This window comes from Diorhabda sublineata, chromosome 4 (assembly GCF_026230105.1).
Source record: "Diorhabda sublineata isolate icDioSubl1.1 chromosome 4, icDioSubl1.1, whole genome shotgun sequence".
In the NCBI taxonomy this organism is placed as follows: Eukaryota; Metazoa; Arthropoda; class Insecta; order Coleoptera; family Chrysomelidae; genus Diorhabda; species Diorhabda sublineata.
The window spans coordinates 1,510,822-1,535,973 of record NC_079477.1 but is presented as its reverse complement, the minus strand read 5'-3'; the positions used below and the strand labels follow the sequence as shown (position 1 = coordinate 1,535,973).

Here is a 25,152-nt window from a genome sequence, read left to right as displayed (position 1 = left end):
AGGAGCAGTTTAAGAAACCTAATTCACACCACTACAAAGTCACTAAAAAAGTTACTAGATTTGTATCATAAGTACTAGCAATAATAAAATCAAGGAATCAGTTGTGACCAAAACAGTTAATAGTAACCAAAACTCACATTTTTTTGTTAGTCGTCGTTCTAGCGAAAATATAACCTAACTTTTCTGAAAGTAAAAACTCCGTTCGTAATGCCTTCAAATTTTAATTGTTTAAAAAAGGTGTATAGAAAAAAAAAAGAATTAAAGGAAGCTTCTACAATTTAGTTGAACTAACCAAAACTCATGCAAATAATACATTATCATCAAGTGTATTGACAATGTTGTTAATTTCTTCTTTCTCAAGGTTTCATCATACTTCGAGGTTATATCGTAAAAACGTAAAAAGTTTAACATTAAACTAAAATCTTAAACCACACCCAGACCGCTGATAATGTTGTAACATGCCGTTCAGCTTGTTACGTTTTTCTTCAAACATTTTGCATATTCCTTTGTTGACGTATTGTGGCACAGTAGTCACTTCCGATTTATTTATTGTAGCATTCGAGTTTGTGCAGAAATTAATTTGTTATCGACCTCTCACTTCATTCGAGACATTAAATAAAACCTCGGAATATTTTCGAATTCTTCCTCTATCTATCTAAACTTTAAATCAAAGTAGATTTATAGTGTTTTTATTCTTTATATTCGCTACTAAGTTTTTCTTTCTGCTCACTAAAATTCCAGTTATCTCTATGGTTATATTTTGAAAAATTTTATTCTCGCCACTGTTAAAAGCATAACGTGTATTAATGGTTGCATAAAAGTAGTTCTCTCAAATAATGTATGTTTTATTAGTAACTTTAAGTTTTGAATGTACGTGCAGTTTGTTGTCAAAAATGTCAAGTGAGAGGAAAAAAAATTAATAAAAACTTTTGTACGTTCTATTTGGATAAAGTTGATTATTAAAAGCAAAAAGGTTTTTTTTTCTATGGATAAGTTTTAAATTTATAACTGTTTTTATTCGTTGTGCTCTTTTGGAAAAATTCAATAAATTTATTTGTTGCTTAAATTTCTTTTATTGTTCTTTGCAATAAATATTAATTTGGATAATCGTATTTGGGAATAGTTTTAGTTTATTTTTCTCATGCCAGATGTATTCATCCATCTCTGCCGAACCGGCTTTGCGAGTGAAACGTTGGGAGAATCGGTAGCAACATTTTTAGCTACACCAAGGATGGGTTTGAGTCCATCGATCTCAATCTAGCGAATAAGTCTGCCTCGTAGTTTCCTTCGAGTGCCCGAGCTGGATCTTGAAGTCATCACTCACCAGATCTTTTAGGATTTTGTGTGAGTCGTTTGTGTACCAGGTAGCTTCATAAGGAACTTCTAGTGATAACCGTAATTGACATTAAACTGATGGTTGATTTCTGATAGGTCAAACAACACCTTAAGAAGGAGTAGTATTAACATTTTGGGAAGTGGGTCATAGAAACCCACAAAACAGTATTATTTGAGTGAATTATAAGCGTTTTGGAAACAGAACAACGGTATGTACGAAATATCTTCTATAATAATAGTAAATAAGTAGGAGGCTTTCTTTCCATTGTGGACGAAATAAAACAAAATATTGTCGTGGAAACCTTTATTGGCGATTTAATAAATTATTATAAAAATAATACACAGTTATATTTGTGATAAGTACAAATGGAGGAAAAAAATATCTCGATATGTGATGACCAATGAAAAAAATCTCAATCAATCGCTTTCTATGAGCAGTTCTTCGAAGAACCGAACCAAATTTTCAATGCCGTCCAAATAATTCTTATCTATATCACAATTTTCGGCAGGGAAAGCGTGCGCGAAATCAATCATCTTGGCTACTGCCCAACATTCAGATTTTTGTTCGGTGTTGAGCTCGTCCAACAGATAAGTGTAATCCTGCTTTTTGTTCTGTACATCTTTGTCGTAATTATTTTGAAAGGAGTGCGTTCTTTTTAGAGAATGTATGGATTTGTGCCAGGTGTTGTTCGAAACGAAACTCGGTACATCCAAATCGACAGTCTTGCAGGATGATCTTTGAGGTTTTAGAATCGGTCCTTCTTTGGTCAACTGTCCGCTGAAACCAGTAGGAACCCTATCACAATCGTTGTTTTTGTTTAATACAGCCAAACTCATTGGACGGTACAGACTTCCTTTCCTTTGTAACTTCAGAGTAGCTGCTCTGGTCTTCATCTTTTCTCTCAATCTCCTAGCGTCGTACACTAGGAGAATTGATGAGGAATAGAGTCGGAATTGTCTTTGATTGCGGGCCCAATATTGAATTTGCCATAACGAAGCTAGAAATTGGACGATGAGGCTGCGACAGACTCGAGTACCATCAATGTTTAGGAAGGTTCTTATCGCTATAGGGGAAAAAAATATTATTAGAATTATAAAATGGGGTACGCAAGATAATTTACCGTCTTCGGCTCGCTCTTTATTGAGACTTTTACCAAATTCTTTATCGAATTTAATCAATTGGTTATTGGATAATTGGTATACTTGGAAACCGGGAATGCAGAATCCCAGCTGTCTTTTACAGTCTTCATATTTTCTCTACAAACAATGAGAAAATATGTAAAACATTTTGTTTTAGAAATACAAAGCTTGTCCATTAAATAAAATTCCAAGTAGACACTATATTAATTTTAAATAAGTAAATTTGACCGGACTATGATTATTTTAATTTGATTGTTGATAAGAAATTTAACAAAACGATACTAGAAATAAAATTAAAATACAAAAAAAAGGAAATTTAACTTTTGTGTACGTATAAGATCCGGTCCTGTCTAAAAAACATTTTCTGACGACTACATTCACTCATTATTGTTTAGGTTATGACGTCATAACGAATTTAACGATTCGCTATGTTGCCACGTCGAATTCTACTTCAGGGATTACGGGAAATAATAAATTTTTCGTAATTAGAATTTATATGGTTATGAAACGTACTTTTCTAAAATTAATATTGTTACAAAATTGTTAATTTATCAAATTTTCAACATATAAACTCTTTTAATGAAAAAAATTCATCAACAAAGTAAAAAACTAGAAACTCGAGACGCAATGCTGATGAGGCGCAATGTTACTAAAAACCGGTTCAGAAGTTGAGATATTTTAAAATAACTCACCTCTTCCGAACAAATTTTTTCGTAGGAGGCTTTTGGATCCCACGTTCTCCTACCGATTTTGATATCCATTATACAGGGTTCTTTGAAATCTTTGATCAGATCTTCGAGTACTATAAAATCGTACGATTTACCATTCACAGCAACGCTTTTAGTTCCGTAATATTTTGGCACGAAATTTTTCAATTCTAACATTGTTTTATCTAACGTTTTGGAGAGATTTTCGTAAAACCACAGTTCCCTTTCGCCGCATTCTCGTTTCACCATCGGTTTTAAAACGGTATCCCCTTCCTTTAGCATACCTGAAAACATGGTGGGTATTCTACAAATATAATATTGATTGTATCACGAAGTAAAAAGATTTTTTTGCATTTCTATATCTTCTCGATCATCCCTCGTAGCAAAACTCGCGATTATTACCAATAAATATTCGTCCCTAGCGAAACATAACCCTAAATCCGCCATATTTTCCTAAATATAATTTTATATTTTAAATACATACATTATAGATTATTTTCTTTCCACCCTGTAACTTTTTAATAGACCCTCGTACCAAAATCCCGATTATAACCAGTAAATATTCGTCATTCGCGAATCATAACCTAAAATTAACTACAGATTATTTTCTTTCCACCCTGTATCTTTTTCATAATCCCCCGTAGCTCACTATAAATTTTTTTTCATAAATATTCACCCTTTGTTGGAATTAACGTATTAATACATACATTACAGATTATTTTCTTTCCGCCCTGTAACTTTTTAATAGACCCTCGTACCAAAATCCCGATTATAACCAGTAAATATTCGTCATTCGCGAATCATAACCTAAAATTAACTACAGATTATTTTCTTTCCACCCTGTATCTTTTTCATAATCCCCCGTAGCTCACTATAGATATTTTTTCATAAATATTCACCCTTTGTTGGAATTAACGTAAAATATGAACCCAAAACCTACTATATTTTTAACAAAAAAAATTTTCATTCTTATCGAAACATAACCTAAAATATCAATACCAATATCTGTCATATTTTCTTGAATATAATGATTATGAGTACACTTTATATAACCAATTTATCCCTTCTTAGTAATCCCTCTAACACAGTCACTATTTTTTCACAATATAAAATAATAATTTTCTATAATATGAACCTTGTATCTGTCATATTATACACCCCCTCCGTACCATCTTAATAATCCCCTATAGGTACGATTTATCTGATAAATATTAATCCTTTGCGAGTACCCACTTAGAATATGAACCTTGTATACGGCAAATATAATTTGCTCTTGTGTTATTTAAGAACTATTTTATATGTCCCCGTCGCCCATTCTTGACGATCCGCTTTCTAAATGTTTTTTTTTTTCAGAAATAGTCACTCTTTGTGTGTACTTATCAAAAATATCAATTTATATCTGCCAAATTCGCTCAGAGTGATTTTTTCCAAAAATTTTATTTTCAACCTCCCATTTTGACATAAATACTCGATGCGCAAATGTTCGTTCATCTTCATTCCATATAGTCATAAAATGATTTCGATTGCAGTTCTCATATTACGTCTCCTGTATAAAGTTAATACCCAAAATGTACTGTCACGATTTTTTCTATTAATAATCATCTAGAATATCATTTCTATTTGATCCAAATTTGGATAAAACAATTTTTTCAGATAATTAGTTTTCGATTTCAGATTGACATAATATTTGATGCGCATGCGAAGATTTGTACGTCTTTTATACACACACAGTCACAAAACTTTTTTTTATTGTAATTGATAAAAGTTCGTTTATTTCCTTGATTTAATTGAAATATTTCAAACAAACGAATTCTTTACGTGTGTATAGATGTTTTCAAGTTGATTATTAATAATATTTAATCGAATATCACTTAATTTCCGCAAATACTATTCTAACCTAAGAAAACCAGTCTCTACTATTTGTAAAATGATTGACAGCGTTGCCACGTTTTATCAAGTAAAATCAAATCGTGTTATTGTTGAATAGTTATTTATTGAAAAATAAATTATCTAAAATTAAACCACCAAGAAAATTTTGATAGTTCAACGTGAATATTCAGAATATTCAAAAAATTTATCGATTTGTTTATGTGATAACTAAATAGGAGTTTTTACAACTATCGACAACGTAGTAAACAGGGCAGTACTTAGGATACGTACAATCCAACTTACTGAAATGTGAAGCAAACGCTAAAGGTGGGGGTGAGCGGTGCACACACGACTCAACTACCATTGGAAGGCAATTTAAATGGAAATAACCTAAAAATCACTCGATGCCACAATATAATACCGAAGGATAAATACTAAGACGCCTCTGGGTGGAGTATTCGCCTTTATTTAAAAGATTTGTAGAGGGAGTGCGCAGAAAGCTTGTTCGCTCTACGCGAAACAATGTTAGGAGAAAAATATTTAAATATGGAAATGAATGAGTAAATTTTTAATGTACACAAAGAAAAATAAACACGTTTCGCGTTTGTATAAAAAAAATTCTTACCGATATTTTTTCCGTCGTTTACATGGCCGGCCATTTGGTGCGTATACGTTTCGTAACCTTGTGGAATACCTTTGGAATGATCGTCTCCTTCGTCCGAATCTTCGCATTCTTCTTTCAAATCCAGATTTTTCAAGCCGTTGATGATGTTGATGTGATGCATGGTTTTGCAAGGCGTTATAGGGATAAAAAATAATTTCGGTTCGGGACGGTGGATGGGTAAAGACTGGACTTCCGATTTTCCCATCTTTCACACGAACTCTGTCACAGTTTTATCGGCCGCTTTTTTATCTTTTGTCTAAAATAACGAGATTAACAAAAATAATATTTTGAATTATTACCGCAATAAATGTTTTCGATTTATTGGTATATTGATACGCGGAGAGAAGTTTAAACAAATTCCACACTTAGTTTATAAGCAATAAAACGATTTAAATATAATTATACACAGTGTGTCTCAAGAAAAATATTTTAAAAAAGTCAATTTTTCCAAAATTTTCCTAAGTAAGTCGCACTTTATATACGATAATCGAATTCTTCGACAAATTCCACGCATTTTTCATGCTACATCTCTTCAAATAACATATGGGGGAGAGTGGGAATATCGTTTTGAAAAAATGCCTATAAATCCGGTTCTGTTTATTCGTAATTGTACACAAATCTGATTAAAACGATTTTTTTTAATACTAATACGTAGAAAAACCAAGGAAAAGTTACGTGAATATTATTTTTAAGCCGATTCGTACCGGGTGGACAACTAAGAACAACGAATTATATTACGAAAAACACGTGGAAATTAATGAATTTGAAAAAAGTAAATTTTTCCAAAATTTTCCAAATTAAGTCGCACTTTATATACGTTAATCGAATTCTTCGACAAATTCCACGCATTTTTCATGCTACATCTCTTCAAATAACATATGGGGGAGAGTGGGAATATCGTTTTGAAAAAATGCCTATAAATCCGGTTCTGTTTATTCGTAATTGTACACAAATCTGATTAAAACGATTTTTTTTAATACTAATACGTAGAAAAACCAAGGAAAAGTTACGTGAATATTATTTTTAAGCTGATTCGTACCGGGTGGACAACTAAGAACAACGAATTATATTACGAAAAACACGTGGAAATTAATTAATTTAAAAAAAGTAAATTTTTCCAAAATTTTCCAAATTAAGTCGCACTTTATATACGATAATCGAATTCTTCGACAAATTCCACGCATTTTTCATGCTACATCTCTTCAAATAACATATGGGGGAGAGTGGGAATATCGTTTTGAAAAAATGCCTATAAATCCGGTTCTGTTTATTCGTAATTGTACACAAATCTGATTAAAACGATTTTTTTTAATACTAATACGTAGAAAAACCAAGGAAAAGTTACGTGAATATTATTTTTAAGCCGATTCGTACCGGGTGGACAACTAAGAACAACGAATTATATTACGAAAAACACGTGGAAATTAATGAATTTGAAAAAAGTAAATTTTTCCAAAATTTTCCAAATTAAGTCGCACTTTATATACGTTAATCGAATTCTTCGACAAATTCCACGCATTTTTCATGCTACATCTCTTCAAATAACATATGGGGGAGAGTGGGAATATCGTTTTGAAAAAATGCCTATAAATCCGGTTCTGTTTATTCGTAATTGTACACAAATCTGATTAAAACGATTTTTTTTAATACTAATACGTAGAAAAACCAAGGAAAAGTTACGTGAATATTATTTTTAAGCCGATTCGTACCGGGTGGACAACTAAGAACAACGAATTATATTACGAAAAACACGTGGAAATTAATGAATTTGAAAAAAGTAAATTTTTCCAAAATTTTCCAAATTAAGTCGCACTTTATATACGTTAATCGAATTCTTCGACAAATTCCACGCATTTTTCATGCTACATCTCTTCAAATAACATATGGGGGAGAGTGGGAATATCGTTTTGAAAAAATGCCTATAAATCCGGTTCTGTTTATTCGTAATTGTACACAAATCTGATTAAAACGATTTTTTTTAATACTAATACGTAGAAAAACCAAGGAAAAGTTACGTGAATATTATTTTTAAGCTGATTCGTACCGGGTGGACAACTAAGAACAACGAATTATATTACGAAAAACACGTGGAAATTAATTAATTTAAAAAAAGTAAATTTTTCCAAAATTTTCCAAATTAAGTCGCACTTTATATACGATAATCGAATTCTTCGACAAATTCCACGCATTTTTCATGCTACATCTCTTCAAATAACATATGGGGGAGAGTGGGAATATCGTTTTGAAAAAATGCCTATAAATCCGGTTCTGTTTATTCGTAATTGTACACAAATCTGATTAAAACGATTTTTTTTAATACTAATACGTAGAAAAACCAAGGAAAAGTTACGTGAATATTATTTTTAAGCTGATTCGTACCGGGTGGACAACTAAGAACAACGAATTATATTACGAAAAACACGTGGAAATTAATTAATTTAAAAAAAGTAAATTTTTCCAAAATTTTCCAAATTAAGTCGCACTTTATATACGATAATCGAATTCTTCGACAAATTCCACGCATTTTTCATGCTACATCTCTTCAAATAACATATGGGGGAGAGTGGGAATATCGTTTTGAAAAAATGCCTATAAATCCGGTTCTGTTTATTCGTAATTGTACACAAATCTGATTAAAACGATTTTTTTTAATACTAATACGTAGAAAAACCAAGGAAAAGTTACGTGAATATTATTTTTAAGCTGATTCGTACCGGGTGGACAACTAAGAACAACGAATTATATTACGAAAAACACGTGGAAATTAATTAATTTAAAAAAAGTAAATTTTTCCAAAATTTTCCAAATTAAGTCGCACTTTATATACGATAATCGAATTCTTCGACAAATTCCACGCATTTTTCATGCTACATCTCTTCAAATAACATATGGGGGAGAGTGGGAATATCGTTTTGAAAAAATGCCTATAAATCCGGTTCTGTTTATTCGTAATTGTACACAAATCTGATTAAAACGATTTTTTTTAATACTAATACGTAGAAAAACCAAGGAAAAGTTACGTGAATATTATTTTTAAGCCGATTCGTACCGGGTGGACAACTAAGAACAACGAATTATATTACGAAAAACACGTGGAAATTAATGAATTTGAAAAAAGTAAATTTTTCCAAAATTTTCCAAATTAAGTCGCACTTTATATACGTTAATCGAATTCTTCGACAAATTCCACGCATTTTTCATACTACATCTCTTCAAATAACATATGGGGGAGAGTGGGAATATCGTTTTGAAAAAATGCCTATAAATCCGGTTCTGTTTATTCGTAATTGTACACAAATCTGATTAAAACGATTTTTTTTAATACTAATACGTAGAAAAACCAAGGAAAAGTTACGTGAATATTATTTTTAAGCCGATTCGTACCGGGTGGACAACTAAGAACAACGAATTATATTACGAAAAACACGTGGAAATTAATGAATTTGAAAAAAGTAAATTTTTCCAAAATTTTCCAAATTAAGTCGCACTTTATATACGTTAATCGAATTCTTCGACAAATTCCACGCATTTTTCATGCTACATCTCTTCAAATAACATATGGGGGAGAGTGGGAATATCGTTTTGAAAAAATGCCTATAAATCCGGTTCTGTTTATTCGTAATTGTACACAAATCTGATTAAAACGATTTTTTTTAATACTAATACGTAGAAAAACCAAGGAAAAGTTACGTGAATATTATTTTTAAGCCGATTCGTACCGGGTGGACAACTAAGAACAACGAATTATATTACGAAAAACACGTGGAAATTAATGAATTTGAAAAAAGTAAATTTTTCCAAAATTTTCCAAATTAAGTCGCACTTTATATACGTTAATCGAATTCTTCGACAAATTCCACGCATTTTTCATGCTACATCTCTTCAAATAACATATAGGGGAGAGTGGGAATATCGTTTTGAAAAAATGCCTATAAATCCGGTTCTGTTTATTCGTAATTGTACACAAATCTGATTAAAACGATTTTTTTTAATACTAATACGTAGAAAAACCAAGGAAAAGTTACGTGAATATTATTTTTAAGCCGATTCGTACCGGGTGGACAACTAAGAACAACGAATTATATTACGAAAAACACGTGGGAATTAATGAATTTGAAAAAAGTAAATTTTTCCAAAATTTTCCAAATTAAGTCGCACTTTATATACGTTAATCGAATTCTTCGACAAATTCCACGCATTTTTCATGCTACATCTCTTCAAATAACATATGGGGGAGAGTGGGAATATCGTTTTGAAAAAATGCCTATAAATCCGGTTCTGTTTATTCGTAATTGTACACAAATCTGATTAAAACGATTTTTTTTAATACTAATACGTAGAAAAACCAAGGAAAAGTTACGTGAATATTATTTTTAAGCCGATTCGTACCGGGTGGACAACTAAGAACAACGAATTATATTACGAAAAACACGTGGAAATTAATGAATTTGAAAAAAGTAAATTTTTCCAAAATTTTCCAAATTAAGTCGCACTTTATATACGTTAATCGAATTCTTCGACAAATTCCACGCATTTTTCATGCTACATCTCTTCAAATAACATATAGGGGAGAGTGGGAATATCGTTTTGAAAAAATGCCTATAAATCCGGTTCTATTTATTCGTAATTGTACACAAATCTGATTAAAACGATTTTTTTTAATACTAATACGTAGAAAAACCAAGGAAAAGTTACGTGAATATTATTTTTAAGCCGATTCGTACCGGGTGGACAACTAAGAACAACGAATTATATTACGAAAAACACGTGGAAATTAATGAATTTGAAAAAAGTAAATTTTTCCAAAATTTTCCAAATTAAGTCGCACTTTATATACGTTAATCGAATTCTTCGACAAATTCCACGCATTTTTCATGCTACATCTCTTCAAATAACATATGGGGGAGAGTGGGAATATCGTTTTGAAAAAATGCCTATAAATCCGGTTCTGTTTATTCGTAATTGTACACAAATCTGATTAAAACGATTTTTTTTAATACTAATACGTAGAAAAACCAAGGAAAAGTTACGTGAATATTATTTTTAAGCTGATTCGTACCGGGTGGACAACTAAGAACAACGAATTATATTACGAAAAACACGTGGAAATTAATTAATTTAAAAAAAGTAAATTTTTCCAAAATTTTCCAAATTAAGTCGCACTTTATATACGATAATCGAATTCTTCGACAAATTCCACGCATTTTTCATGCTACATCTCTTCAAATAACATATGGGGGAGAGTGGGAATATCGTTTTGAAAAAATGCCTATAAATCCGGTTCTGTTTATTCGTAATTGTACACAAATCTGATTAAAACGATTTTTTTTAATACTAATACGTAGAAAAACCAAGGAAAAGTTACGTGAATATTATTTTTAAGCTGATTCGTACCGGGTGGACAACTAAGAACAACGAATTATATTACGAAAAACACGTGGAAATTAATTAATTTAAAAAAAGTAAATTTTTCCAAAATTTTCCAAATTAAGTCGCACTTTATATACGATAATCGAATTCTTCGACAAATTCCACGCATTTTTCATGCTACATCTCTTCAAATAACATATGGGGGAGAGTGGGAATATCGTTTTGAAAAAATGCCTATAAATCCGGTTCTGTTTATTCGTAATTGTACACAAATCTGATTAAAACGATTTTTTTTAATACTAATACGTAGAAAAACCAAGGAAAAGTTACGTGAATATTATTTTTAAGCCGATTCGTACCGGGTGGACAACTAAGAACAACGAATTATATTACGAAAAACACGTGGAAATTAATGAATTTGAAAAAAGTAAATTTTTCCAAAATTTTCCAAATTAAGTCGCACTTTATATACGTTAATCGAATTCTTCGACAAATTCCACGCATTTTTCATACTACATCTCTTCAAATAACATATGGGGGAGAGTGGGAATATCGTTTTGAAAAAATGCCTATAAATCCGGTTCTGTTTATTCGTAATTGTACACAAATCTGATTAAAACGATTTTTTTTAATACTAATACGTAGAAAAACCAAGGAAAAGTTACGTGAATATTATTTTTAAGCCGATTCGTACCGGGTGGACAACTAAGAACAACGAATTATATTACGAAAAACACGTGGAAATTAATGAATTTGAAAAAAGTAAATTTTTCCAAAATTTTCCAAATTAAGTCGCACTTTATATACGTTAATCGAATTCTTCGACAAATTCCACGCATTTTTCATGCTACATCTCTTCAAATAACATATGGGGGAGAGTGGGAATATCGTTTTGAAAAAATGCCTATAAATCCGGTTCTGTTTATTCGTAATTGTACACAAATCTGATTAAAACGATTTTTTTTAATACTAATACGTAGAAAAACCAAGGAAAAGTTACGTGAATATTATTTTTAAGCCGATTCGTACCGGGTGGACAACTAAGAACAACGAATTATATTACGAAAAACACGTGGAAATTAATGAATTTGAAAAAAGTAAATTTTTCCAAAATTTTCCAAATTAAGTCGCACTTTATATACGTTAATCGAATTCTTCGACAAATTCCACGCATTTTTCATGCTACATCTCTTCAAATAACATATAGGGGAGAGTGGGAATATCGTTTTGAAAAAATGCCTATAAATCCGGTTCTGTTTATTCGTAATTGTACACAAATCTGATTAAAACGATTTTTTTTAATACTAATACGTAGAAAAACCAAGGAAAAGTTACGTGAATATTATTTTTAAGCCGATTCGTACCGGGTGGACAACTAAGAACAACGAATTATATTACGAAAAACACGTGGAAATTAATTAATTTAAAAAAAGTAAATTTTTCCAAAATTTTCCAAATTAAGTCGCACTTTATATACGATAATCGAATTCTTCGACAAATTCCACGCATTTTTCATGCTACATCTCTTCAAATAACATATGGGGGAGAGTGGGAATATCGTTTTGAAAAAATGCCTATAAATCCGGTTCTGTTTATTCGTAATTGTACACAAATCTGATTAAAACGATTTTTTTTAATACTAATACGTAGAAAAACCAAGGAAAAGTTACGTGAATATTATTTTTAAGCCGATTCGTACCGGGTGGACAACTAAGAACAACGAATTATATTACGAAAAACACGTGGGAATTAATGAATTTGAAAAAAGTAAATTTTTCCAAAATTTTCCAAATTAAGTCGCACTTTATATACGTTAATCGAATTCTTCGACAAATTCCACGCATTTTTCATGCTACATCTCTTCAAATAACATATGGGGGAGAGTGGGAATATCGTTTTGAAAAAATGCCTATAAATCCGGTTCTGTTTATTCGTAATTGTACACAAATCTGATTAAAACGATTTTTTTTAATACTAATACGTAGAAAAACCAAGGAAAAGTTACGTGAATATTATTTTTAAGCCGATTCGTACCGGGTGGACAACTAAGAACAACGAATTATATTACGAAAAACACGTGGAAATTAATGAATTTGAAAAAAGTAAATTTTTCCAAAATTTTCCAAATTAAGTCGCACTTTATATACGTTAATCGAATTCTTCGACAAATTCCACGCATTTTTCATGCTACATCTCTTCAAATAACATATAGGGGAGAGTGGGAATATCGTTTTGAAAAAATGCCTATAAATCCGGTTCTATTTATTCGTAATTGTACACAAATCTGATTAAAACGATTTTTTTTAATACTAATACGTAGAAAAACCAAGGAAAAGTTACGTGAATATTATTTTTAAGCCGATTCGTACCGGGTGGACAACTAAGAACAACGAATTATATTACGAAAAACACGTGGAAATTAATGAATTTGAAAAAAGTAAATTTTTCCAAAATTTTCCAAATTAAGTCGCACTTTATATACGTTAATCGAATTCTTCGACAAATTCCACGCATTTTTCATGCTACATCTCTTCAAATAACATATGGGGGAGAGTGGGAATATCGTTTTGAAAAAATGCCTATAAATCCGGTTCTGTTTATTCGTAATTGTACACAAATCTGATTAAAACGATTTTTTTTAATACTAATACGTAGAAAAACCAAGGAAAAGTTACGTGAATATTATTTTTAAGCTGATTCGTACCGGGTGGACAACTAAGAACAACGAATTATATTACGAAAAACACGTGGAAATTAATTAATTTAAAAAAAGTAAATTTTTCCAAAATTTTCCAAATTAAGTCGCACTTTATATACGTTAATCGAATTCTTCGACAAATTCCACGCATTTTTCATGCTACATCTCTTCAAATAACATATGGGGGAGAGTGGGAATATCGTTTTGAAAAAATGCCTATAAATCCGGTTCTGTTTATTCGTAATTGTACACAAATCTGATTAAAACGATTTTTTTTAATACTAATACGTAGAAAAACCAAGGAAAAGTTACGTGAATATTATTTTTAAGCCGATTCGTACCGGGTGGACAACTAAGAACAACGAATTATATTACGAAAAACACGTGGAAATTAATGAATTTGAAAAAAGTAAATTTTTCCAAAATTTTCCAAATTAAGTCGCACTTTATATACGTTAATCGAATTCTTCGACAAATTCCACGCATTTTTCATGCTACATCTCTTCAAATAATATATGGGGGAGAGTGGGAATATCGTTTTGAAAAAATGCCTATAAATCCGGTTCTGTTTATTCGTAATTGTACACAAATCTGATTAAAACGATTTTTTTTAATACTAATACGTAGAAAAACCAAGGAAAAGTTACGTGAATATTATTTTTAAGTTGATTCGTACCGGGTGGACAACTAAGAACAACGAATTATATTACGAAAAACACGTGGAAATTAATGAATTTGAAAAAAGTAAATTTTTCCAAAATTTTTCTAATTAAGTCGCACTTTATATACGATAATCGAATTCTTCGACAAATTCCACGCATTTTTCATGCTACATCTCTTCATATAACATATGGGGGAGAGTGGGAATATCGTTTTGAAAAAATGCCTATAAATCCGGTTCTGTTTATCCGATTTTTATAAATTTGATGTTGTTTGAAAGAACTTGTGTCCAGCAATACGAAATATATAAATTCAAAACAATTTAACTATCAACATGAACGCTAGAGGGCGTTGTTTCATATATTCAGGACACTACGATAACTTCCAAGGATCCCAAGGATACTTAATTGATACGAAGCGATCAAATCAAGCAAAAACTGGCTAAAAATAAAGTATTGTTTCATCAAAACAATGCACCAGCTCACACTCAAGTATCAAGTATCCAAATTTGATGAATTAAAGTTTGAATTGCTACATCATGCAACCTAATCACCAGATTTAGCCCTCTCGGATCATTTTCTGTTCACAGACTAGAAGAAATGTCTCGGTGGTCAAACCTCCAACGATGGAGAGATGATGTCACAGTATTTTGAGGATCTTGACGATTATTTGAAAAGTATATGAAGCCGAAAAGTCGAAAAATAAATATACTTTTTTGACCATCCCCGTATAGCAGTTTTGCGATCGGATATCTCAGAAACTTTTCATCCTTTTTGAAGTAAGTTCAAGTTTAAAAGTGAATGGGTATCGAGTAAATTTTTTTCATTTATTTTTGCTTATCATAATCACTTGAAATATTTACAAATAATCTAAAGTAGCAATCTTGATAATAATAAAACGTAATTTTTAATCGACGCGGCATTATAATGCATTTTTCTTTATCTAATTGCATTAGGGAATATCGCAATTAATTTATTTCAAGTATCGCCCGTACTAATAAGAAAAGAAACCTTATCGCTTGTACTAATCAATTTCCTATCCAAGGTTATTAATTTTTTGCGGTTTCCTTTAGTAACTGATTGATTTAGGACTAGCATTCGTCAATACTTAGAAATGTTTCTTGAAAAACGTAAAAAAACTACTTTGAATAAGATTTTGTCTAAAAATTTTGTGTAGTAAACAATTATCGTAAACTAAAAATTATAAAAAGTATAAAACGTCGTTTATTTATCTACATATTCGTTGAATTTCGGCACGCGATTGTGTAACCGATGACGAACTAGTTGGGAATAAAAATTATAGTACGAGAGCTTGTTTGCTTTTTATTGTTTCCCAGCTACTATGTACATTAATATTAAATGAAACTACTAACGAAATCCAAATGTGTTATTCTAAACAGTTCACTTCAAATTAAGCGGTTTTAAGCCTGTGACTGTCCTGTTGGGCGGTTTGCATAGACTAATTTGTGTCGGCTCTTATCTATTACATTCCTGGTTTGTAGTATTAGGATTTTTATCAGTAAAAAGTCAGTTCTTAGTTAGTTTGGATGAAGACAAACAAAGAACTCAGTGTGTGTATGGGAAAAGTGTTTTAAAACTTAAATAAACGACGTTAGTTTTTGTACAAACATTCTGGCAAAATTTTACCTCATTGGTTCCAAAGAATTTGTACCCCAGATTTGTACGAGAGACTTGGAAATCTTTTGAAGATTTATCACAAACGGAATGCGCACGATTTGAGGGAAAAAACTGGAATAACAAAACAAAAAATGTATTTCGAAAAACATTTTGGACAAAAAATGGAATCCACATTTTCGTGCGATGGCTTTCTATGATTTTCGACGTGGATTAAACCGATTTTATAAATTATTGGTGGAATATTTGAGACATTTAAATATAATGTTTCAGTTAATTCCTAAGAATATTCCACCAAAAATTGAAAAAAAGAAATTTCCATCGTTGTTCATGCCAAATTAATTTTTGACACAAAACCAAAATTTTAACGTCATTCAAGATTATTCCCATTTTTAACTATATTTTTCGTCGGATTATGATATATCTGGTTTTAAATTAAACTTCAAAGAATATTTTAAAAAATTTGATAACTTATTGGTGGAATATTTGAGACATTTAAATCTAATGTTTCAGTTAATTTCCAAGAATATTCCACCAAAAATTAAAAGAAAGAAATTCCATCTTGGTTCATGCCAAAAATTAATTTTTGACACAAAACCAAAATTTTAACGTCATTCAAGATTATTCCCATTTCTAACTATATTTTTCGTCGGATTATGATATATCTGGTTTTAAATTAAACTTCAAAGAATATTTTAAAAAATTTGATAACTTATTGGTGGAATATTTGAGACATTTAAATCTAATGTTTCAGTTAATTTCCAAGAATATTCCACCAAAAATTGAAAGAAAAAAATTCCATCTTGGTTCATGCCAAAAATTAATTTTTGACACAAAACCAAAATTTTAACGTCATTCAAGATTATTCCCATTTTTAACTATATTTTTCGTCGGATTATGATATATCTGGTTTTAAAGTAAACTTCAAAGAATATTTTAAAAAATTTGATAACTTATTGGTGGAATATTTGAGACATTTAAATCTAATGTTTCAGTTAATTTCTAGGAATATTCCACCAAAAATTGAAAGAAAGAAATTTCGGTCAAGGTTTATACCAAATTAATTTTTGATACAGATCCAAAATTTTAACGTCAGCGTCATTCAAGATTACTCCCATTTTTAACTATATTTTCCGTTGGATTATGATATATCTGGTTTTAAAGGAAACTTCAAAGAATATTTAACAATATTTAATAACTTATTGGTGGAATATTTTAGTATTTTAAAACTTAAATAAACGACGTTAGTTTTTGTACAAAAATTCTGGCAAAATTTTACCTCATTGGATCCAAAGAATTGTGGCCAGATTTGTACGAGAGACTTGGAAATCTTTTGAAGATTTATCACAAACGGAACGCGCACGATTCGAGGGAAAAAACTAGAATAACAGAACAAAAAATGTATTTCGAAAAACATTTTGGACAAAAAATGGAATCCACATTTTCGTGCGATGACTTTCTATGATTTAATCCTCGATACAGAATAAATTTCGTCCAAAATCGGTTGTTGTGCCATAAAATATCGTGTGCTGTGCATAAACTGATATTGCAAGATACTGGAAACACCATGGATTTATGGAAAATTTGACTTTTCACCACCGTTCCATTAGATCAACGCAGATTAGTCACCAATCGTTTTCCGCCACGATAATGCGAGCTGTCGCTCATCAGTTCAAACAAAAACATTTTTGAACAGTCAAAACATCGAATTGATATAAAAAAAATATGAATATTGATATTTCAAGAGTGTAATAATGAATTTAAAAATATCCGCGTAACCCAATTGGAAAAATTTTAAACGTATTCTTGTATATTTTTTCAGGAACTTAATTTGCAAGTTCATTCAACTTGGAAATCAAAAAAAAATGTTATTCGCACGCCCGTATTCAAAATAAAAACATTGATTCAAAGATGATATGAAAAAAAAGCCTCGGAATTTCATAATTTTTGGTCTATTCGAAGCACAAATAAGAGCCGACACAAATTGGTTAGGTTAGGTTAGGTTTGAACCCACCAAAAACTCATTTTAAGAGTTTAAATATTTTGAATTTCAGACAGTTAACGACAGATAATTCGATAATTGATTTGAGTTATCATAATTGCCAAATTAGAAGTCTGAAAACTTATGATATTTCAACGAATGAATGAATATTTCAAATTTCAATCATCGGCGACATAAAAATGATAAAACAACCACGTTTGAAGTGGCGTTTTCAGGAAACATTTTCATCGCGTTTCGGGTATATTAATAAACCGATAATTAAACTGATTTACAACGGATTTCCGCACATGAAACGGCAAATTTTAATAGCGATGCAATAAGATCTACTTAGTTACTTTTTTACGCGAGGTTTTTACCGCGAATTACGTCAATGAATACGAAAAGTAGGACATTTATTTGTGTACCGTCGTCCGAATTTTAATAGTCGTTGCTCTATTAAAACCGGAAATGAAATACTGGAAGTAATAAGTCGAATTATCGCGAAAAAGAGGGTCGAAATATTTTAGGTATCTCCTGATCGAAAATTGGACAACAAGATGATAAAAAATAAGAAAAAAACTTACATACATTCAAAAATTTCACGTTGAAGTTACAATAACCGAACCGGTATATAAAATTCTTCGAACTACCCTCGTATATACTATACGCACGTATTTTTCAATGAAAAAAAAATTACTTTACAATAGATACAATGTTTCAAAATTTTCGGATTCGTGTCTTTAAATACGATGATTTTTGGTGGAATATACGTAAAACCTTACCTCAAAATGGTCTTTAAATATTCCACCAAAAAAAAAACTTTTGTAAATTACGAGAATAAAATCAAAAAATTTTAGTATTTCAGTTAATATTTATTTACATTTGCAATTTTTGCAAGGTAATTATTTGCTATTCTTATGAAGATTTTACTAATTAATTAACATAATAACGATAAGTATTTGAAAAATGATTATTTAGCACCGATACTATAAATAAAAATTATCAACTCATATAAATGAAATTCATAGTTGGGAATTTAGCACTTTATTAATTTTTTTTTTTTAAACGTGACCATATTCTATTTAATGTGTATTTTCGTAATATCCACAACACGTGATAGATTTTATTATAAATATCAATAAATCATTGTTCGAGGCTGTTTTGGAGATTAGGATGATTACCAAAATTTGTTCTATATGAAAAAACAAAAAAATTCATCAGAACCAGACTTATAAATGAGATGATGTACGTTATTAATATGTTTTGAATACATTCACAATTAAATTAATATACAGGATGTTATCGTATATGTAACATCACTCAATAAGTCGTGTGACTGACTCACAGATGACGCTGCCGTTGTCAAATCCATTTTTATTTTTTCAATACGTATTTTTCTATGATAAAATAATAATTACTTATGGTTATGTCAATTAAGAATTATAATTGTTCATAATTCCATATTTTTCACATATTATTTTCACTATTTTCAATTTTCAGCACGCGTAATTCCGAAAATGTCGAATTTTTATTCTTTAACAATATTTGATAACTTATTGGTGGAATATTTGAGACATTTAAATCTAATGTTTAAGTTAATTTCTAGGAATATTCCACCAAAAATTGAAAGAAAGAAATTTCTATCGTGGTACATGCCAAATTAATTTTTGAAACAGAACCAAAATTTTAACGTCAGCGTCATTTAAGATTACTCCCATTTCTAACTATATTTTTCGTTGGATTATGATATATCTGGTTTTAAATTAAACTTCAAAGAATATTTTAAAAAATTTGATAACTTATTGGTGGAATATTTGAAACATTTAAATCTAATGTTTAAGTTAATTTCTAGGAATATTCCACCAAAAATTGAAAGAAAGAAATTTCGATCAAGGTTCATGCCAAATTAATTTTTGACACAGAACCAAAATTTTAACGTCAGCGTCATTTAAGATTACTCCCATTTTTAACTATATTTTTCGTTGGATTATGAATATGATATTGTATCTGGTTTTAAAGGAAAGTTCAAAGAATATTTAACAATATTTGATAACTTATTGGTGGAATATTTGAGACATTTAAATCTAATGTTTGAGTTAATTCCTAAGGATATTCCACCAAAAATTGAAAGAAAGAAATTTCCATCGTTGTTCATGCCAAATTAATTTTTGACACAGAACCAAAATTTTAACATCAGCGTCATTCAAAATTACTCCCATTTTTAACTATATTTTTCGTTGGATTATGATTATGATATATCTGGTTTTAAGGTAAACTTCAAAGAATATTTAACAATATTTGATAACTTATTGGTGGAATATTTGTGACATTCAAAGTTTAAGTAAATTTCTAGGAATATTCCACCACAAAATTGAAAGAAAGAAATTTCGATCAAGGTTCATGCCAAATTAATTTTTGACACAGAACCAAAATTTTAACGTCAGCGTCATTTAAGATTACTCCCATTTTTAACTATATTTTTCGTTGGATTATGAATATGATATTGTATCTGGTTTTAAAGGAAAGTTCAAAGAATATTTAACAATATTTGATAACTTATTGGTGGAATATTTGAGACATTTAAATCTAATGTTTGAGTTAATTTCTAGGAATATTCCACCAAAAATCATGCCAAATTAATTTGTGACACAGAACCAAAATTTTAACGTCATTCAAGATTATACCCATTTCTAACTATATTTTTCGTCAGATTATGATATATCTAGTTTTAAAGGAAACTTCAAAGAATATTTCATCAAAATATTTTTTATGGAAATGTTTATAATGGTTTTGATTTTTTTGCACGTAAATTGAAAAATCTATATGCTATGTGTATTATTACTTAACGTGTCTAACAATAAAACATTTAAAGATAAACACATTATCGATTGAATTGAATTGACGACAGGTTTTTACGAGCCAAAAAATGCGAGAAAAAATTTAAATGACATTATCATGAGACTAAAACGACCATGAATAAAATCAACTTTAATCAAAAATTATAAACCGGCGAATTATTTTTAATTTTTTCATACAATGCACGGTAGTTGAAACATTTTATCATGATACAGCATCTATAAATACGAGGTTGGGTCCAGAAGTACCTAACCGAACAAAGAAAACACAAAAATTTTGTCGTCTTTTCAAATCTGGGAACATAAAATAATCCGAGTGGGCTAAATCTGGATAATAGGGTGTATAAGGTAGCAATTCAAACTTTAATTCATTAATTTTGGCCATTGCAATAACGGATGTGTGAGATGGTGTGTTTTCTTGATAAAACAACGATTTCTTAGACAGTCGATGGAAATTAACCCAAAAAAACCGACGCCATGACCGGCAACCATCTTGCGCACAGCTTTCTCAAGCCCAAATTTTCAATTTTACTCAATATTTTACTGTTTATAACGGATCAGTCTCGCCCAGGTTGGGCTAAAGCCTTTCAAATAAAAATATCGTTTACAAATTTACAAAATTTATGGCGTCGATGTCAGATTTGACATATCCACATCAATGTTGCCATATCTCGTATATGTCGCGCCACAATTATCTGAAAAGCTTTTCAGTTTTATCTAATGTGCATACATTATCATTTTAATAACGCGTTTATCGAATTATCAAAAACGTACTACAATTATTTAAAGGTACATTAAATGTTCATTATCTAATTCTATAATTAACAGACCTCTCGTTAATTAACATTCATCAGATATAATCTATTTTAATTAATTAGAACGGTACCCCGACGAATATCGAACAAATTAACTTTGTTAATTGCGTGTTTGGTTTTGAAAATACTTTTTGTTTATTTGCACTTTTGTATTTGAACCTAAACACGTGCATTAATTGCCACAACGCTTGTTTCAATCGATTATTAAGTTTCCGTTGCAGTTTTTCCGAGTTTCACGCGCATTTCCACAAAAATCCGATGCAACAATCGAGGGCGACGGCTAAACTGGTTTGTCTACAGACACGTCGCATTCAAAAGAGTGAGCTTCAAGATAAATTTTTCACCAATTCGTTGTTTTCTCTACGAATATTCATTTAAAATTTAAAACTAGCCTAACTGCTCTCCTTAAACTTATTTATATACCTAAAGAAAATTCTAGAACAACAAAAAAACGAAAGAAATAAACTTTTAAACCATTTATAAAAAACAGATTAAAGGCGCCGCGCGTGTTCGCCGAATATTAAAATTCTTTGTAGCTGAACAGGGCCGGCCTAAGGACCAGTTTCGCGAGCTTGTAAAAACTTTTTGACCATACCAAACGGCACCGATTTTCATAAAAATTTGGATTCAGGTTCTAATTCGCCTCTATTTAAAGATATTCCCCGTGCCGAGGGTTGCTTTTTACCCGGGGGTGGATGCCACCCCTTCGCGGGGGTGAAAGATTTTTGATGAAAAGTAAGTGCGTAAATCGATGAATTGACTCATTCCAAGCAACTTTTGTTCTATGAAGTTTTTGGAGAAAGTCAATAATTTTCGAGTTATTCGTTATTGAAATTGTCGATTTCCAGGGGAAAAACACGTTGACGATTTTTCGCGAATTAGGGGAAAAATAAAAATTTAAGCGAAAAATCTGTAGAGGGCGAGATTATAGCTCATAAAAAAATGAAAAAAATCGTGTTTTTGCGATATTTGCAGACTAAATTTAAACGGAATTATTGCTGGTTAAAAGTTTGGTATTTTCAAACGTCTAAATGGAAAGTTTCTACGTGAAATAACCAAAAACCAAATCATTTTTCGTAAAAAACTCATAAGACCTTTTTTAAAGTACTTTGAGAAAACTTCATTTTTATTTTTCGCAGAAGTTTCTCGTTTCAAAATTAAGCGAGTTATGAAGAAAATAATATCGATTCCTATTTTTTTAAAGTGAAAACTCAAAAATAACTGATAATTGCACGCTCGAAACTAAGTATTTTATGAATTTCTTCGAATTGGGGTAGTTTTCACCCTTAATAAATAAAAATCAACCCCCGACAAAAGCTCGACTTCAATTTAGAGGGGTCCAAATATTTACGCAAATCCACACTATGTAATCGGTTAAATAAAATGTTTATTATTATTTTTAAATGATATATATCATTAGGGGTGGTTGTTAAGGGTTGAAAATGGTTAATAAATCATAAATAATATTAAAAATTGACAATCGACATTCATTTAACTGGTATAAATACGATTTCAGTTAATTATCCCATTATTTTTATTTTTCTCGACATTTTCCTTGAAATTGTCTCCAATATTTGTTTACTTTTACTTATAACGGGTTGTAATTATGATTTATTTCTGTCCAAAACTGGATTTACCAGAAATTTCACCGAGCTCGACTTTGCCAAACAAAAAGAACAAAAATAATATTAGACGCCAGCATCTGTATTACCTATTATCGGAATAATATTGTAGCTTTGACGTCAAACTACGCGTTTTTCTGCATTGAAGCCATTTAATATCGATAATTTTAAAATTACCACCTACGGGGGATAAATGAAAAGTTATCTATAAAAGTACAAAACATAATTTTACTGAAGAATTATTTACAATGTAATATATGCAATTGATTAAGGGATAAATATAAATCTCATACGAATTAATCATTTATCTTTGTCAGATTTAATTATAAAGTATATTAATATATAACATATTCGAATCCTAACCTAATTGAAAAAACTATTTTTATTTACACGAACTTTTATTTTTGTTTTTCTCATTAAACTCCGTCACTGTTTATATTTTTTGTTATTTTATTTATATCAAACATTTAATTTACTCTAAATATTATTAGAAAAAACTTGTAATAAAATTTTCAAGTGTAGTACCATGTACTGTGAACGTGACATTATTGTAGTGAGGTTATGTAAAAAACGATTCTTCTACACACATATATATATATATAATTCCGCCAAAATATTAAATTATAAATTCAAGCACAACGGCATATTTTTAAGCGTTATTATAAATTCACCACGAAAAACTAGTTTAACAAAAAAATCGAACCAGAAAAAGTTAATCAAATAACACATGGAAGCTTTGATATATTTTTTTAAAATAACGTTGAGAATTATTACTAATATGATACGTTAATAATAAATTTGAAATTAGGGTCAAGACTATACTTTCTCTAGTCAGTAGAAAAGTCACAGTTTTTTGCACAACGTAGGTGCTTCAAAAATATTCGTTATGAATGTCAGCTGTTGCGCGGAATATGGAATAAAAACTGAAGCAAATTGCAAAAAATATGTGTTTACTAACCTCAAAATATAGACAGCTATTCAACTTCAAAGCAAAAACGAGAAATTTTATAACAAACTTGATTTTGTACACTGTGCGAACTGTTCATTTTCCAACGTTTTAAACGAGAAACAGTAGCTGGTATGTCATCAACCACTCAATGAAATCCTTTTTTAACACTCTCACAACCTCAGAGCGCTGACTTCATGGCCATTTATTTATTTTTAGCACCGACGAGAATCGGTTATTGTACGATAATATCCGAACGTTGCACTTTACAAATTTTCTCTCAGTAGGGGAAACAGGAGCAAACATTTTTCAAGTCGATAAGACAATGGAATTCTTTGAAACCATGATTCCGAATGTAAAAATCTAGTTCAGTTCATAGAATTGTGGGTTGCCAAGGACCGTTAAGCACATAGGCTTTCTGATAGACCCATCTCGTGCCCCACTCAAAATTACCAAAGCCGATCAGGTGTTTTTGCTTGAACCTGAACCTATATTTCATTTTAAATGCAGAATATAAACTTGATATACATAAAATAATTAATTATATTCCTATTATGTTATATGACGAGTATTTATTAGGTTTTTAATAAGAGTTGCCACCTGTATGTTATAATAAGTCCCTGTATTGGAAAGGCATAATGCCCATGTGTAAGAGAGAGAACTCTGTGTCCTTTTCTATTCTCTCCTTTCGAGAAATAGAAGGCGTGGTCTCCCCTCTTATGTGGACTTAAGAATGTAAGTAAAAAAGAGCAGACTTGCATTTGACTAGTTTCTTTTTGTAATTTCATTATTAATGTCTATAAATATCATTTCCTTCATAAAACTTCTGTAATTTTAATATTTGTCTTAACATATA

The 25,152-nt window shown here is 30.3% G+C and overlaps 1 protein-coding gene across 4 annotated transcripts; it reads right to left on the bottom strand.

Moving 5' to 3' along the window:
• Positions 1–1,624: 1,624 nt before the first annotated feature.
• Positions 1,625–24,524, bottom strand: LOC130443493 (inositol polyphosphate multikinase). 4 transcript variants are annotated; one of them, XM_056778167.1, is made up of 5 exons: positions 24,309–24,524; positions 5,677–5,971; positions 3,168–3,466; positions 2,457–2,592; positions 1,625–2,399 (listed from the first exon to the last, which is right to left on the bottom strand). In XM_056778167.1, exons 2-5 carry the CDS (start codon positions 5,918–5,920, stop codon positions 1,753–1,755), a joined length of 1,326 nt encoding a protein of 441 aa, XP_056634145.1. In that variant the 5' UTR covers positions 5,921–5,971; positions 24,309–24,524; the 3' UTR covers positions 1,625–1,752. The 4 variants fall into 4 exon arrangements, with proteins under 4 accessions (XP_056634145.1, XP_056634146.1, XP_056634143.1 ...); XM_056778168.1 differs by lacking the exon at positions 24,309–24,524 and adding an exon at positions 16,090–16,186; XM_056778165.1 differs by having other exon boundaries at positions 1,625–2,592; positions 24,309–24,511.
• Between the last annotated feature and the right edge of the window lie 628 nt (positions 24,525–25,152).

Bases quoted from the DNA above. Each gene is read 5' to 3' on its own strand.
- LOC130443493 (XM_056778165.1), bottom strand. From the start codon at position 5,920: ATGGGAAAATCGGAAGTCCAGTCTTTACCCATCCACCGTCCCGAACCG. The intron at 3,467-5,676 runs GTAAGAATTTTT...CCATGTTTTCAG, and splicing joins AAACGACGGAAAAAATATCG to GTATGCTAAAGGAAGGGGAT. The intron at 2,593-3,167 runs GTGAGTTATTTT...CATTGTTTGTAG, and splicing joins AAAAAATTTGTTCGGAAGAG to AGAAAATATGAAGACTGTAA.